The sequence below is a fragment of the Nannobrachium achirus genome (genome assembly GCF_963921795.1).
Source record: "Nannobrachium achirus genome assembly, chromosome: 18".
In the NCBI taxonomy this organism is placed as follows: Eukaryota; Metazoa; Chordata; class Actinopteri; order Myctophiformes; family Myctophidae; genus Nannobrachium; species Nannobrachium achirus.
Genome location: NC_137825.1, coordinates 29405707 through 29422502, shown reverse-complemented (window position 1 = coordinate 29422502; position 16796 = coordinate 29405707). Strand labels below are relative to the sequence as shown.

The following is a 16796-nucleotide window of genomic DNA, read 5'->3' as shown; positions in this document are numbered from 1 at the left end:
TCACGGCGTGTTCCGTGACAAAATGTGGCTGATCTACAAGCTCACAACGCAGCGCACGTTATTATTTTTATGATTTAATAATCTAACATAGCCTACTATTTAAACACTTTCACAAGCCACAGTGTGGCTTAATATTCACATTAAGGGTAACAAGCAGGCACGCTGCATGCACTGCACATTAGAACAAGTTTGCTAGTGAGTGTAAATCAGTGGATTCCTCAAAGAAAGCTCACAATGCGTCCGTCCGTCCGGCCGTCCGTCTGTCTCCCGCCACTGTTGAGCATGAGCAACCTTGCAATCCATGTATTTGACTCTTTTTATTTGACTATTTTTATTTGATCACCACTCAGTTCACAAGGTGTGATTTTAATTTCTCCCTTTGTAAATCACTTGAGCATCAAACTAATTTAAAATGTAACTTACTCTTATGAGTAATGGCTAGTAGGCTGATAGACTTATAGCTAGAATTGAGAATTACCATGTGAGTGTTTTCAGACTTTTAAATAGCTGCCCTGCCTGCCCAACTGCACATGTATTATGTCAATATGTCTTATGTGATTATGATCAGTGATATTCAACCAGTATTATATTGTATTAAGGGGGAATGGGGAGCATATCCAAAAATATATGTAACATTTCTAGGGCCCCCTGTTACATAACAGTGTTTATTATTATCCAGGGAGTTTTGTGCGTGATGAAAGCTCGTGACTAGAATTTTCTACGCATGCTCAGTGCGAAAGCGTGGTTTTTGTGTCAAGCAGTGCTGCTAGGCTAGGCTAACTAGCTAGCAATTTTGCAAGTCATGGTGGGCCATTCAGTGAGGAAAGGCTGGAGAGAATGAAATGTTGACCTGCTCCGTTGAGCTTTTAATAAAGCCGCTGTCTTTTTTTAACGGTGGTCTTGGGCGGTGGACTTGTGGGCATGAAGACACATTCACAAAGCCGTCATGTGTAAGTATTAAAAGCAGAGGTTTTCAATGGAAACTTCTCGATAGCCGGCTCGCATCGGTTATTATGACAGCTGAGCTGCAGTGTAGCTAACGTTAGCTGCCTCTTTGACAACATGGACAGTGCTTATGGGCAACTTAAGGCTGATGACCTTATTTATAAGTGATCTGGACTTGACACGTTTGTCAAGTTTATCAGTAAATAATTGTCTAATAAAGCAAACACGCTGCATATAGACTTTGCGGTCCGTATTTATGTCTTCCTCGTTTTTTTTAATCCCACCGTAGTCTCTTTGCTATTGGCCGAATTACGCTGGGCTCCTGGGTCGTCATCGGGTTTCTGGGCTCTGATTGGATGGGCCCGGCTGTCACTCATATTTCCCCCACTTGTTGCTAGGGAGATTGTTGATGCTAGCCACGGCGGAAGTAGTAGTCGGCCAAAATAATACCTGTCACTTTCTGAGAGAGAACTTCAGCAATTTAGCTGCGTTAACAGATGTGTCAACAAAACATATGAGTGGTAATGTATGTTGTACAATAAGGCTGATGCGTTTGACTCGTGGATTCCGTTACATGTGTTGCTAACTAGCGATAGTAGGACAACAGACACAGGCGCAGTTGTTGTGAGGAGGGAGGAACCCTCTGCCAGCCAGACAACGTTGTCGTTGGCACTGTGTGTTCTGTCCAGACTCCCTCATTCACCTTCAGCAAGCATGCATGCAGTGCACTACAGTACAGATAGCTGGTTGGCCCGTCTGGGGTGGGGTGATGCCTTGTAGGTCTGTGTCTTCATCATTTGGTTCGCTAAAATAATCCAATATTTTTTAGGCTAAAAGGCGTTGAACTGTACGAAGTACCGTCTTGGGAGGATGCGGTGGATGTTTGATGTAGCTAGCAAGTCGCTGTCTCTTGTGTTATTAACACAACTATTAGGTGGCTAATAAGACTTACAGTACGTGCTGTAGAATTGAAAGAATGGGACACAACTGGAGTAAGTGTTTCCGTGATCTTTGTACCACAGTAATAACATGTCCTGTGTATCAAAGCTGTAAATTGTGCTTTCTTGGCTTTTCTCAGGCATGGGAGGATGAGGATCATATGAAGATCAATGCCATTGGACAATTACTGGACTGTCAACAAAGTGGATCAAATACACCTTTGGATCTTAATCCCACTTAAAACGAACGGAACATTGTGTAACATAAAGCCAAGGACCCTCTCCCTAAACCATTTTCACTAATTTCTTACTTTAATGTCTTTATCTCAGCCTTGCAGTATAACAAGGGAACTTTTGCTGCACTGTAGCTTGCCCCATTTTCATTTTTGTTTTTTACTTTCACTTTTTGTTCCTTTGTAAAGAAATGCTTTACCTGAAAAAGTACTTCACAGAGGGCCTGATTCAGTTCACCATCCTTCTGAGTCTCATTGGGGTGCGGGTGGACGTTGACTCCTACCTAAGCAGTCAGCTGCCCCCACTGAGAGAGATCATCCTGGGCCCCAGCTCAGCCTACACCCAGACCCAGTTTCACAACCTGCGCAACACGCTGGACGGCTATGGCATCCATCCCAAGAGTGTGGACCTCGACCATTTCTTTACCACCCGCCGGCTGCTGAACCAGGTGCGCCAGCTGGATCGCCTCTCCGTGCCCAGTACCGAGCTCAGCACCTGGCTGGTGCACCGTGACACAGAGACTGTGGTGTCTGCAGCCAGCCAGTCCAGCCCCAGCATTACCCTGGACAATGGGGCCAGCCTAGAGGACGTGGACAACCCTGACGCTACCCCGGCCATGAGGGGAGGAGGTGGAGCGCCTGAATCCACCTACAACCTGAATGAAGCGGACGGCAGCCTGGGAGCCGTGGCCCCCGAGGGCTCCCAGGAGCAGGGCAACAGGGACGGCAATGATGACCTCACCAAAGAGGTACTGGAGCACAACCTCACATTTTACTTTTCCCTACACAAGTAGCCTAGAGGTCCCGAGCTCTTGTTGTTTTGAGTGACAAATGAATGGGACTGGTGAGAATTGTCTAATTTGGGTGTCAAAGTATTTTTGAATTAAATAATTTGAGTAGCAGCAAAGCATTCAGTTCAATGCTTTCTTTAATAACACACTAGTTACTTACTGGTTGCTTAATGTAAATATTTTACTGTGCATTTGTTGTATAATGCATCTAGACTTCCTCAATTACTGTTCCTTTTGCTTATCATGTGCTTTCTTCAACAGTGTCACAGGGTTGACACAGAGATGTAATGCATTTATTTATTTGTCACACTAAGCCATTGTAAAGTCATGTAGGCCTACCGGCTGTGATTTGGGGTCACATGACTACCATGGCTAAGAGGTTATGCTATGGTTGCATCATCTGACCAGACTTCCGTTACATGATCTGCCAGTATGTGGTGCTAAAAGAATACTGTAATGGAGAAATATTAATATGCAGTCATCTTCTTGGTGTAGAAAACAAACAACATAATTACTAAACCAAATCCTCTTGGTCATGCCCAAAATTATGAGAATTATTTGATACTTTCAAGTTGACCGAAAAATTGGTCTACTCTCTCCTTAGTTCTGTTACTAATCACTTGTCTTTGCATTCGCGACATTTCTTTATTAAGGCGTTTATGTTTATTTTCCAGGACATTGATTTGATTGACATCCTGTGGCGACAGGACATTGACCTTGGTGCTGGACGAGAAGTGTTCAACTACAGCAACCGTCAGAAGGGGAGCGAGGAGGAGAAACCCAGCCCACAGGAGAGCAAGGAAAGGACAGAGGCACAGGAAAGCTGGAGGAACGGAGTGAACCTACAGGGGGCTCAGCCGGTAGATGGGGAGACAGGAGAGAGCATTCCAGAGCAGGTTGGTTGCCTGAAGAGAACATGTAAGAGCATCCACTGAGTACACGCCAGTTAAATTTCAAAATAAAAGCATTACTTCCAGGGCATACTATGTGTGTTGCTGAGGAAGCAGTCTCAAACAAGTGTAATTTGACATTTGCAGTTAATTAGAATATGATATGATTTCGATTTTTTTAGTGGTGAGAGCCTTAACACATGTAAGCCCTATATACTTTGTCTTACAACAAATAGCATTTCAACATGTAACGACAGTCAGTAGGTCTGTTATTTTTGCCTTATTTATTTATTTATTGTGACATTTTTTTAAATTAAAACCTCTAACCCATGCCCATACATAAAGATGCCAGTGTTAAGTAGTTAAAAGCCCTCAGAGTTATTCTTGCTTGGAGACATTCAAGGGCCATCCAGTTGGTCACCTAGATTAGCATCTTGTCCGGGGATATAGTGGTAAATGAAACCTCATCATACTCCAAACAGAGGAGACAGACCCACCCCTTCATTCTAGTTGGACCTGCCTTGACATTTTTAGCACTGTTTGGTGGAGGAAAAAGTCTAAATGTCATGCTTACGTAAAAGAGAGATATCACACGACATGAATGGTAAAAATGAACCATTACAGTGTATGTGTCAAAGTGTCCCTGAGCAAGACACTTAACTCCTAACTGTTCCCTGGACGCTGTATTAATAGCACCTACTTCTCCTTATAGTTGAGATGGGTAAATGACAAATTTCACGTATGTGCAAAATGTATACCGTGACAAAAATACACCAAAGGAGTGGGGACTAATTAATGATAATTATATTTAAACTTACTGCAAAAGACTGATAACTAAGACACTAAGAAACTGATGCAGCTAAATAAACATTTATAAACTGTTACTGTAACCAGTGAATGCAGTTCTGTGTGCTATTGAGAGTTAAAGAAATCTAAACATGTTGGCAACATGTTGCAACTTGCAAGTACTAATTCAGTCAGTGAACCTCCTCCCCTCATCACTGTGATTGACTGAGAAGCACCCAACTCCTATTTCTCTTGGAAATAAGTCCCAATGTGGTTGTTAAAAGCCATTTCAGCTGCTCTTAACCCATTTAGGCCTAAGTCCGCAGCTAGAAACAACATTCCAAAACTATTTGATAGCTTACACCTTTGGCTTTCATAGAAAAGAATCAGAAAAAACGTCCATATATAATGTAAAAACAGAACAATTCCACATTCGAACCAGTGTCAGCCGTGTGGAATATAGCCTTATTTATAGGGTATGTATGCATGCATTGCACAGCCTGTGCAATGCTAGTCTGTTTTTAATTATTAACAGCATTTATTTTCACCCCGGTATACCATACTGTCCAAGCCTAATCAAAAGTAATCATCTGATATTAAATATACTTAAGAATAATACTTAACGGTAGGGAGTGATTTCACTTAGGTTTCAGTTTCAGTTTTCATGTAGGTGACAGGCCTTGGTGCGCCCCCACTCGACCATGATTGGAGGAAGGCCCCACTCTATCCTGATTGGAGGAAAACCTGTCACCCAACAGTTTTGGTGGAGCAACTGAAACTGCTTTTTTCTCCTCGCAGGAGATAAGGCTTTAGTCCAGATATGGACCAAACACTCTAGTAAATAGTACTATTAGAATTAGACCCATTTAGTTATTATTTGAATTAAATGAAATCACTTACTTTAGTAAACCCTGGCTGGAATGAAGTTGGAAGTCCGAGTGATGATTTAATGGTCTTTATTAAATAAACGTGAAAACTAAAACAAAAAAAGCATAAAACACAATCAGTACAAACAGTCATAAACCAACTTGTGTCTCACAAGTTACAACCAATAAAAGCTGCATGTAACAAATCACAATACAACATAATGCCAATCACAACAATAAAATCCCACAACAATAATATGACAAACAAACACAAAATAGCATTCACCTTATTCCCTCTCCAGCTAGGGGCTAAACTGGGTGCCCTTCCAGTGGCATGACTGTCATTCCATGTGAGCCCAAAGTGCGGCTAAAATAATATAACAAATTATAAACCCATAGCATTTCCATTGATCTTTTATTTTGCGGTACACACTTGCCTCTGTTTGTGATCCGTCCATTTGGTCCTGTTCCTGGCAAATCCATGGCACAGGTTCTTTCCAAACATTTCCACCCATTGACCATATTCACAGCGGCCATGTTGGATTGGGCTGGCTTTTTGAACCCAGGTTGTGCACTTCCTGCCTCTGTGTTCCCACAAGCCTTTCAGAATAACAGTGTCTCCACTGGGTCCGTTACACTTACCCTATCTTTAAAAATAAATGCTGTTAATTATTAAAACCAGCAGACTTCTCTCTCTCTCTCTCTGAGCTTTATGAATCTGCATTGTACTGGCTTACAGATGAAAGTTCTCAAATTTACAGAAATTAAATTTGAGGGCGAATTTGAGAATGCTGAAATGTCATTTCCTCATGGCAGACAAAGGCAACATTTCAGCACATAAGAATTAATCCTCACTTCAATGAATTTAAACATACTGTATGGTACAGTACTGAAGACACAATCATAATCAAGTAAAATAAAGATCTTCTGAAAAAATATATATACTGTATACTTATATATATATATACACAGTACACACACACACACACACACACACACACACACACACACACACACACACACACACACACACACACACACACACACACACACACACACACATACATACATATAAATTGTCAACTTCCTGTGGATTTAACAAGCAAACATGCAAGAAAAACAGTGTAGTAAGCAGTATTCGTATAAGTAGATGCAGAACAGATTTCATTTATGTTAGACATGGAAGTACTAACAAGCAGATGGTATAACATTGCTTAACCTTTTAACCATAATCTTTTTGTTTAAAGCAAAACAAATAACTTTTAGGATATTATGGCTTTTCATTTGTCAACTAATTTGCCATTACTGTTTATCAAACACAGTGCTGAGTCCTCTGAATACTTCATTAGTCATCTTAGACCTGTCCTTTATTGTTCCCACAGCTGACAGCCAATGGCTCCCAAACATCACTATCTCTCCAAGAATGTCTGAGGCTACTGGAGGCCACCTTCCCTTTTGGAGAGGAGGCAGAGGTAAAGGCCTTATGTTGGTACAAGTAACTCTGCATGACTGGTATGGGCATGACACCCTCAGGGTTAAATGAACACACCTTAGGGATCATAGTTGGCAATGGTTAAATCTAAAGCAGGGGTCTTCAACAAGAGGACCGGGACCCCTAGGGGGTCCTCAGAGTTACTACAGGGGGTCCTCCAAATCTTCCAATCCTTTTTATATTAACAAGCTCACAACGCCTCGCGCTGCGAGGCGTTGTGAGCTTGTAGATCGGCTATTTTCGGCAAAGAGGTTTGGTGTAGAGGAGAAAAAGAGCAGACGTAGTACAGAGTGAAAGGTCAAGTTTCTTAAGTATTGACGGTTCCAGTGGTTAAATATCTGAAAACACACATTGACATGAATCCAAAATACACTGATGATTATGCTGTCAAACAATGAAACTATTTGGAATCTATGGAAAGGTAGTGGGCTTCATTAGCCTGACACTCAGCCTGAATTGACATTTCGTTTCACTCCATTAAAATTTAAAGGGGTGTGGCTAGCGATTCAGGGTCTGGAACTAGGCTAGGGCTTCATCTCTCCCTCAACTAAGGGGTCCTTGGCCTGAAAACATTGAAGACCCCTGATCTAAAGTGTGGTTGAATGTCATGTTTTGTGGCCGTGTTTATCCTAATGTTTGTGGATGGCCTTCATTAGTTTCCAGCTCCAGTGGTCACCCCAGTGATTGGTGTCCCCAATGAAGAAGCTCCCTCTACATCTCAGGGCCTCCCTCTTGCTCCGCCACTCCCCCAGGCAGAAACACAGCTTGACTTGGAGCAGCAGTGGCAGGACATCATGGCTATCATGGAGCTGCAGGTATGTGTCATTTATGTCTCAATGAAGGACTGTGGTCAATTCATCTTATGGCCAAAATGGGAGTCTTACATCTTTTTTAATCTTATCAGCCTATTCTTTCTCATTTTGATCTGACCTTTATAACAAAAGGTTTTACGAAAATATCCTCTTTACTATTTGAATTGAATGTTATTTAGATACATAGGTCAGTTTTCCAACCCTTACATTGATTATTAACCTTTCTGGTTTTGGGATACATGTCTTTAGAGTCGAACACACGTAAGAACATATATCCTCTCATTATACTTGAGTAATACTGAAAATGTTTTTAGTACCAACCTAAATATTAATGAAGTATTTATTCATGACCACTAACCAAAGTCATTGTGTTTGAAGGCAATGGATGTGAACAACACCTCTAACACCAATCCCGGCAGTGTTAATGCCACTAGTGGGCCAGTGGACCCCAATACCATGGGAAGTTTTGGACTTTCTGCTCGCTCTACACTTATAAACCAGGACGTCAGCCTTCACCAAGCCTCACTCCCCAGCTGCAGCCAAGACTTCCCCACGCTTTTCAACCCGCAGCTGGATCCCATCAGCAGCACCCCGAGGCCTGCCATGCTCAGACTGTCGTCCAGCAACTCCTCCAACGTCAACTCTACATTTGGATCCACCAACCTGACCGGCCTCTTTCTCCCACCGCTCATGAACAGCACCAGTAACAACGTCACCTCTGTCCCCATACTGCCTGATCCCTTCACTACCTTGCTGGAGGAGTCCATGCTGGACGAAATCAGCCTGCTGGACCTTGCCATGGAGGAGGGCTTCAGCCAGGCTCAGGCCTCCCAGCTGGAGGATGAGTTGGACTCTGATTCGGGTCTCTCCCTGGACTCCAGCCACAGCCCAGCCTCCCCGAGCAGCTCAGAGACTTCCTGCTCCTCGGCAGCGTCCTCCTCTTCCACCTCTGCAACCTTCTCAGAGGAAGGAGCAGTGGGCTACAGCACCGACAGTGAGGTGGCGACTGCAGAGACAGAAGAAGGTGCCGTTGGGGGCTACCAGCCTGGCTATAGTAAACTCTGCCGTATGAGCTATCAGGACCCCTCCCAGTTCCATGGTTTGCCTCAGCTAGACAACATCAGCCACAATCACACCTACAATCTGCCCCTCTCCTCCCCCTTCTCTGAACACCCGGAGCTCCCCATCTCGGCCAGCAAGAAAACCGTCCGTGACAAACATCACTCTAAGTTCCAGCCTGCACAGGACCTGCTGGACAAGCAGTCCAGCCGTGACGAGCGTCGGGCACGGGCCATGAAGATCCCGTTCTCCAACGAAAAGATCATCAACCTACCCGTGGAGGAGTTCAACGAGCTCCTGGCCAAGCACCACCTGAGCGAAGGCCAGTTGGCCCTTATTCGCGACATCCGCCGTCGCGGGAAAAACAAGATGGCAGCCCAGAACTGTCGCAAGCGCAAGCTGGACACCATCCTCAACTTGGAGCAGGGTGTCCATGACCTGCGGCGGGACAAGGCCCGCCTGCTGAAGGAGAAGATGGAGTTCATCCGCTCCATTCGGCAGATGAAGCAGAAGATGCAGAGCGTCTATCAGGAGGTGTTCGCCCAGCTGAGGGATGAGGAGGGCCGGCCCTACCCGCCCAGCGAGTACTCGCTCCAGTACAGCTCTGACGGCAGCGTACTCGTCATGCCCCGGAACATGGCAGCTGCCGAGCAGAACCGCAAGCCAGAGAAAAAACAAAAGGACAAGAAGAAGTGAGGATAGGCGGGGAGAGCTGCTGTTAATTCTTTCAATTTGCTAAATCAATAAGAAAGATTTCTGCAGTTGCAAGAGAGATGTCCTTTTTTTCTTTGAGAAGATTCTGGTGAGAAGAAAAATAGCGTTGTCGACTACTCTTCCTGCATTAGTTTTTTTCCCCACACACTTTTCTTTGTGTTCCTGCATTTTTTTCCTGGATACAACAGAAGAAGCTCTTCATTTGAGTACTGATATTTCATTACTTTGGTGAAAAAAGGAACAAACAAGGAAACGGAAGGGTATGAAAGGACTTGAATGAGCTATTTGAAGAAAAGAAAAAGATGGGCTCTAGATCCTTTGGCACCGATGCAGAGATGGAAGTCGTTGTCCAGTCAAGTGAAAAGGGACAAGTGTCAAGAGAAATGGGAGTATAAAAGACAGACATTGTGAGCAAAATATGGCTGGAACACCTATGCATTGGTCAAGTTTAAAAAAGGACTGTTAGAGCACCTTGCACCCTGGAAACTTGCCAGCGATCTTCAGTCACTGAGGCTTGTAAAGTTCAAAAACCTTGTTTAGGCACAGAAGGAGAGTTTAGATACCAAAGGCTAAAAATGAAGTCCATTTTAGGAAATGCCATTTTAACACCAATACTAACCAAAGGTTGTATGGTGCACTTCACCTGCTCTCTAGGCAACGATCTAAAAGCTCCATCACCACACTCTAAATGCAGTGTTTACATTGCAAAAGTCCTAATGATTTTCTTGTTTGTTTTTGACTCAAAGAAAATGTAAATTACTTTGAGTTTAGAGGGCCTACAGGGATCGGGATTTGATGTGTGTACAAGTAAGATAGTGGAGCGAGAAAGAGGCAGTGGTTGAGCTTGTATTCTTGGGCTGGCCGTTGACGAGAGGCGTAGAATTGGGAGACTGACGAGAAGAGCAGATGGACATTTTAGGAAGGAGGCACACCGCATTAGAAACCGTATCGGCTTCCGTATACTAATACATAGCACTGTAATTTGTCTTTCAAAGGCTTGGCTATATGCATTTCGCTGTGTCTCTTTTGCTATTCCTCTGCTGCAGGTTTTAAGACAGAATATGCGATTGGCGAGGCTCTCAAAATGTTCATAATCTATAGTATAAGCAAAGTTATAGGTCTATCCACATCAGCATTATATAAAGAGGCTACACCCCTTTTTGTTGATCTGAACTATTTGTGCTGAGCCTGTAATCACATTTTAGGAATGCAAATGGTTGAAGGAATACAAAACACTAACTGATGGGCTAGCAACTATAGATTGTACTGTATGAAGACTACTGGATCATGATTGACATGTGTTGCGATCTGGTTTGTTCTCTTTGATGGTGACTGGGTTCTAAGCAATGTTGTAGCAATGCCCATGAAAGTAACTTATTTGCCAATATCATCCTACTGATAGTTACCAGAGGCAATTGAAGATTCAGTCGATTTTTAACTGCTGAAAGCCAAGCTGTTGGCTGAAATATTTAAGTCAAACCTTTTGTGTTGCTGAAGAAGTAAGCCAAGTAATTATTTAAATGAGTGAACTGACAAACAGAATGTGTGTGGTGGACACTTTGTTTTGAATGCCTTTATTTCACAAGCACATATCTTGAATTAAAGGTTTTGAGAATTGATTACTTTTCTCAAAGTAGAAGTGCTATTACTCGTTTTGTGTTTTTGAATGAAGTCTGTCAGTAAATGTATGTTACCCCACTGGAATAATTAGGCAGTTTGCAGCTCAGACAGCTGTTGAGTTAATTTAACAGTTGAGAATGTGGCTGAAATTTGCAGCATTTAAAATATGATCCGTCATACATTTCAGTTTTGAAAGGAGACATTGTGTTATTAAAAGTCCTGTAATTCGGCATGGTATTCAGGCATGGATCTCAGTTCAATTGGAAACATTAATTTCAGTGCAATACCAAGTAAGTTACTAATACTATTACTATCTTAGTGCACTGCTTTTGTCTGTCTAATGTAAATATTTCCATGTTTACTGTTTGTCATTTTTTGTCGTTTGTCCAATCAAATGTCTCCAACTTCTCACACCCTGCTTTTCAGTTTGGATGTATTTTCCCCCTCCTAGTTTTAATTTGAATTATTTGCTGGCAATCTGGGATTGTTTTTATTGATTAATAAAGTGTTTTTATTTTCAACTGTGACTGTGTTTTGGTGTCATTGATAATGAATTTTACTTTATATAGTGTATATAGAACTAAGTTATTCACCTGTGAACTTAAAACACAATTCTTTGAGATGCAAGGATTAAGGTGTGGAAAAATACCATTGCCAATGCATTGCGTTTGTGAGATGGATCATAGTGACATCTTTTCCTGTACTAGTTCAAAACTGGTAATGTATTGTAGTGCAGGGACGGGCAACAAACACCATCTCGAGAAAAAATAAGATTCATTTTTCAAGCTGAGCTCAGCTCACCATATCTTTCTTTCATGTAGTTTGGGACTCCAAGGGTTATAAACCAAAGCAATTGAATGAAGGACTTGAGCCTTGGTCTGTGCCCTCTTGTGGAGAGCATGCAGCTCTCAGGTACTACCAATATGCACACCACATTCCTGCCAGACCCCTCTCACCTACCTTATATGACAGAAGTAATGTCTGCTAAAGCAATGCAAGAATGAGACAACACTAACAAAAAGTAGTTTATTCTCCAAAACAGACAAGCAAGACCTGTTTATGAAAAACACTACGACACTAAGATTGTAAAGAGTAAAGTAAATGGAATCATTGAATAGATGTCAAACACCATACCAACAAAACAGAAATGATGAGCATAGTTCATCAAACCATCAGACCACTTCACTTTTAAAAATACAAATGGCACAGATGTGAGAAATGACAGCACGTCTCTACAATAAAATGCAATTGGCAAAATGACCCGGACCTCTGGACCAAGAACTATGGAGAATAAAAATGATCTTACAGTAAACCAAATGACCTTCAATGAAGAGGACATTCAGAAAGTGAACACTGCATTTCATGATTTCCACAGAGTAGGATTTCTTCAAACAAACGTACAGTATACTATACACTTGATCATATGCACGTAAAAGTTGAGTCAGATGAGTAAGCCAAAAAGACAAAGAAGTCCGATGTTGTCTTGCTTGCCTCTGCCTAAACCCTTGGTGAAACTACAATGTTAAGGTTTTTCAAAACTACCCTTTCTCTCTTGCCCCTCCCCCCCGAGCCCTGGGTTAGTTCTTGTCATCCTTCTTTTCTTCTTCGGTCGGGTACGAGTGCCAAGTGAGTCGCTCCTCGTAGAATGAAATGACCACCTGCGGACACTTCACATTCGCCTCCTTTGATGGTACAAGGTCCGCTTCATCAGAATTTTTCCTACAAAGACAACAAAACACAGAAGAGGGAAATACACAAATTTACATAACATTGTGTGAGACTTTATTTTATTTCACAGAGGGACCTGTGTGTAATTAGGTGTTATACTTTATAAATAATTGCTGAACTCATTTGTACACAGACATGTAATGTGATAGTTGCCGGGAATTAAAATCAATTAAAAGTCAAATGCAAACCATTTCATGAGGAACATGAGATCTCCCGTGGAATCTGTGGCCCCGATGATCCTCTCAGGATCCAGACCTCGAGAGAAACCCCTTAATTTCTCAGTCTGAAAAACAAGGTAAAAATTTGAGTCGATGGAAATCCCAATCCCATCAGAAAAGCGGTGCAATTGATATTCTTCCCTATAATACGTTTTAAATAGCTCTATATTCTGATACTGTAGTAATCATTACCTACAGTGTTTGTTCAGTAAAAGGCATCAGATCTCCCTGGCTCTCCACCACTTTAGTAAACAGAAAATAAATGTTCAGATATACAAAAACACAATAAACAACTGAAATTGGAAACAGTAGTGATTAAACAAATAAATGAGAAGAACACATTTTTATACAATTTAAGCTGATAAATGGGTTCTCGCTCCTGATTGGATGAAATTGGCAACCCACTTGAAAATGTATTTTATGTTTACAAAATAGCTGGAGAGATGGGGAGATCCCTGTTAAAGAACAAACGCTCTAATTTAAAAATGTCATTTAAAAATGGGTGCATACAAAAAAAGCCTGAGTAGATGAAGTAGAAGTGCTTTAAAGTGAAATACGCCTTTAAGTATTTAAAAGAAACATTCCTATCCACCTGTTTACGCAGGAGTTTACTGGAGATTATTTGGACCTGTTTGGACCACACTTCCGGTTTAACAGCAGACATACAAGCTCACGTTGCGTCGCAGATGCAACCCGTTGTGAGCTTGTAAACACACTCGGCTGCGGCACCGGAAGCTCGGTACAGCGTCTGCGCAATGCACTATGGGGCTTTGGAAAGTCGTGGATACAGGACATGGCAAAGAAAATGGAACTGCAGGAAGAATCTTTTTCACTATAAAATGTTCTGATGGCTCTGTTCTTTGTGGGAGGTGCGTTCGATGGTTCCCTTGGACCATAGTTAAAAACCACTGATGCAGCAGCAAACATTTTCACCCTAAAAAAAAGTGCAAAGTAACACAACTCACATCATCTTTTTTTTTCTTTGATTTACTATCATCTGAGTCAGCGGCCGCCTTCCTCTTGCCCTCGTGGGCTGATTTCTGGGACTGCAGGAACTCAGCTATCAAGTCTGGACAGTCCAAATTGTCATCAGGCTCCCACGTGTTATCCTCTCTGGAAGAGACAGAAATACACACGGTTTAAGTGAAAAGTTCAATATTACTCCATGCACCAATTGAGTTGGCCACTTGTTGAAACACACATGGGAAGAAGGGAGAGGAAAGATGCATGTGACTTGGGATGGATGCATCATAAGAACACAATGCTTTTATTCCACATACTAAATAATATGAAAGTACATTAATAAAAACAACAACAAAGAAGAATACATTCACAGGCTATGCTTTACAAAAACAAATAAAATAAACTTTATGGGAAGCATTTTTTATTTTTTCAGTTGTCAATGTGTGACCCCATCTTTACCCTCCCACGGCCCCCCCTTGGTGTCCCGGCCCATATTTTGAGAACCCCTGGCGTAGATAAACTAACCCTAATACTGCAAAACTACAGTCTCCTTCAAACTATACTGGCACTGTCGTACAAGACATGTCAATAAAAAACTCACTCAGAGAAGCCTTTCCACTTGAGGAGGTACTCCACCCTCCCTTTGACGACTCGTCGATTCAAGACCTTCTCCACAACATATTCTTCCTCCTCCTCCTCCTCCTCTGCTGCTGGTGCTGCTGCTGGTGCTGCTGGTGCTGCTGGTGCTGCTGCTGCTGCTGCTGGTGGTGCTGTTGGGGCCACAACAGGGTCTTCTGCCTTCTTTTCCATCTCAGGTGAAGACGTTATCTTGCTGTCCGACTGGCTGGGAGCTGCTTCTGTTGAGGCAGGTGTTAAGGAGTAGACGATTACTGTACCTGAACACATCCTCTGTTGACGGTGCCTAGGAGCCTAGGATTAAACCCTAATTACACAGCTGATTCGCTCACCAAAAGTATCTGATCGTCCGCTCATTTCAGCAACACACCGTCATGTGACGAACACTTTACTTTGTCTGGCTCGCGTATTTCAAAAGGATCACAGATACGTCATCAACTGTTGACTCCGTCAATACACATTACTCTTTTCTTGACTTTCAGTATTATGAAAGAAACAACCGACCAAACAAGGACAAGTTATACACAGAAAGTTATACTTTGGAAAATAATGATATAAGAAACCTTCTGTGACAGGGGGGGCATCGCTAGCGGATTCTGTAGTCAGGCTCATACTCATCGGGTAGACCTTGGGACCAGCAGGTTCCTGGTCAACGTCAAGATTGTAGCATGATGGAAGCAACCAGGAATCAATGAGGCATGAGAGGAGAAAACAGCATTGGAGAGAATGGGATTTATTGCAAATTATACACGAGCAACATCCTGAGGCAGTATAGATCAGCAAGTAATATGCCAGATAAGAAAGTTGGTTTTAAGTACAGCCATTATGTTTTCTGTATACATTCTCTCCCAACTTTTATAGTGTTAACCTACATTGCCTCAAAAAGGATGTGCCATCATCCTTAGGGCACTGACTGTACACACTCATTGGGTCTCTCTTGCAGGTGCAGGTGCTAAATATATGGGCTGTACTGACAACTGTATAATATATATGCCCCAAAATGTTTAGATGGCGCGGGGTTGTTACATAACAAACGCCCTAGACTAGGCGCGAGATCTCTCTCTCTTCCTTTATGAAAGAAGCGTGACCATGGCAACAACGTCTTCCACTTCCGTCCTTATCGCCAAAGCAAAAATAACAGTATGCAAAGCTACCATTTAACTATGATCGTATGAATCCGCCTCGCTCTGCCAGCATCATAACGACGAGCTTGCAACAACACCTGGTGGTGCGCTGTAGTGGTGTGTGTGCAACGCAAGAAATGTGCACGATTTATAACATAACATCAGCAGCAGCTGGCTGGCAGCCCCCAAGCTTTTCGCATTCATCTGTCGGCTGGTTGCATTCTCGTCGTGCAAACGAACTAAGAACAGTTAATAAGACAAGCTATAGTATGTATTAATTGTTAATAGCGCTATTGTCCAACGAACGAGGCGGGATAACAAGTAATTGGAGAAGAGACCACACGACAAAGGGTGGATCGAAGCGAACACCGTCCACTACCATGCATTCCTCCATGTTGCGTTAGCCTTTAGCGAGCATAATAGTATGTCTGAGCTTTTTGCATGCAGATGCAGGTTAAGTGGTTACGAGTAACGTGCAACTCAACGCAAACTAGCTATTAATTCGCATGCTTGATATAAACATTAGCCAGCGGCGTTCAATCAAACGGTTAACATTGTTAGCGTTACCGAAACAACAACACATGTTAGGTGGGAGGGGGATGATCATAAAATGATACTCACCTAAATCAATTGGCCAAAAAAATAAAATAAAAATAAACTCGAAGTGAGGAAGACGATAACGCAGAAATGGCTGCCTGGTAAACAAATGTGTTGTGCTGATTTCTTATGAAAATAATTACCTATGGTCTTACAAAAAGCAAGCTAAATGTATCGTCACCGCCCCCTTCGTCGTCTGGTATGAGGGGAGGGAAAAAAAACCCTGCTTGAAAGAGAGAGTGCAGCTTCGCAGAGTTCACAGCACCTGGATGGACGGGATAGCGTTAACACGGTGCAGTGCCATGTCGTGTTTGGTATACAGATCTGCCCGCGCGCGCACTGACTAAAATCCGGAATGGATCTGGATTCTGGAACGGCAGATCT

At 42.5% G+C, this 16796-nt stretch overlaps 2 protein-coding genes across 5 annotated transcripts; one reads left to right on the top strand and one right to left on the bottom strand.

The window, feature by feature from the left end:
* The first annotated feature begins 815 nt into the window (after window positions 1-815).
* Window positions 816-11673, top strand: nfe2l1b (nfe2 like bZIP transcription factor 1b). 3 transcript variants are annotated; one of them, XM_080746891.1, is made up of 6 exons: window positions 816-950; window positions 2024-2865; window positions 3582-3803; window positions 6832-6921; window positions 7598-7756; window positions 8132-11673. In XM_080746891.1, exons 2-6 carry the CDS (start codon window positions 2308-2310, stop codon window positions 9506-9508), a joined length of 2406 nt encoding a protein of 801 aa, XP_080603017.1. In that variant the 5' UTR covers window positions 816-950; window positions 2024-2307; the 3' UTR covers window positions 9509-11673. The 3 variants fall into 3 exon arrangements, with proteins under 3 accessions (XP_080603017.1, XP_080603019.1, XP_080603018.1); XM_080746893.1 differs by lacking the exon at window positions 816-950 and adding an exon at window positions 1365-1466; XM_080746892.1 differs by lacking the exon at window positions 816-950 and adding an exon at window positions 1703-1937.
* A 533-nt stretch (window positions 11674-12206) lies between these two features.
* On the bottom strand, window positions 12207-16593 carry cbx1b (chromobox homolog 1b (HP1 beta homolog Drosophila)). 2 transcript variants are annotated; one of them, XM_080746915.1, is made up of 6 exons: window positions 16437-16593; window positions 15255-15336; window positions 14657-14912; window positions 14058-14205; window positions 13063-13157; window positions 12207-12865 (listed from the first exon to the last, which is right to left on the bottom strand). In XM_080746915.1, the coding sequence occupies exons 2-6, from the start codon at window positions 15307-15309 to the stop codon at window positions 12724-12726; spliced, it is 696 nt and encodes a 231-aa protein (XP_080603041.1). In that variant the 5' UTR covers window positions 15310-15336; window positions 16437-16593; the 3' UTR covers window positions 12207-12723. The 2 variants fall into 2 exon arrangements, with proteins under 2 accessions (XP_080603041.1, XP_080603042.1); XM_080746916.1 differs by lacking the exon at window positions 16437-16593 and having other exon boundaries at window positions 15255-16406.
* Between the last annotated feature and the right edge of the window lie 203 nt (window positions 16594-16796).

Excerpts from the sequence above, each read along its gene's own strand:
- nfe2l1b (XM_080746891.1), top strand. The coding sequence starts at position 2,308 with ATGCTTTACCTGAAAAAGTACTTCACAGAGGGCCTGATTCAGTTCACC. Across the intron at positions 6,922-7,597 it reads CTTTTGGAGAGGAGGCAGAG|TTTCCAGCTCCAGTGGTCAC; the intron begins GTAAAGGCCTTA and ends GGCCTTCATTAG. Across the intron at positions 7,757-8,131 it reads TGGCTATCATGGAGCTGCAG|GCAATGGATGTGAACAACAC; the intron begins GTATGTGTCATT and ends TTGTGTTTGAAG.
- cbx1b (XM_080746915.1), bottom strand. The coding sequence starts at position 15,309 with ATGAGTATGAGCCTGACTACAGAATCCGCTAGCGATGCCCCCCCTGTC. Across the intron at positions 14,913-15,254 it reads TGCCCCCCCTGTCACAGAAG|AAGCAGCTCCCAGCCAGTCG; the intron begins GTTTCTTATATC and ends CTGCCTCAACAG. Across the intron at positions 12,866-13,062 it reads CTCATGTTCCTCATGAAATG|GAAAAATTCTGATGAAGCGG; the intron begins GTTTGCATTTGA and ends TTGTCTTTGTAG.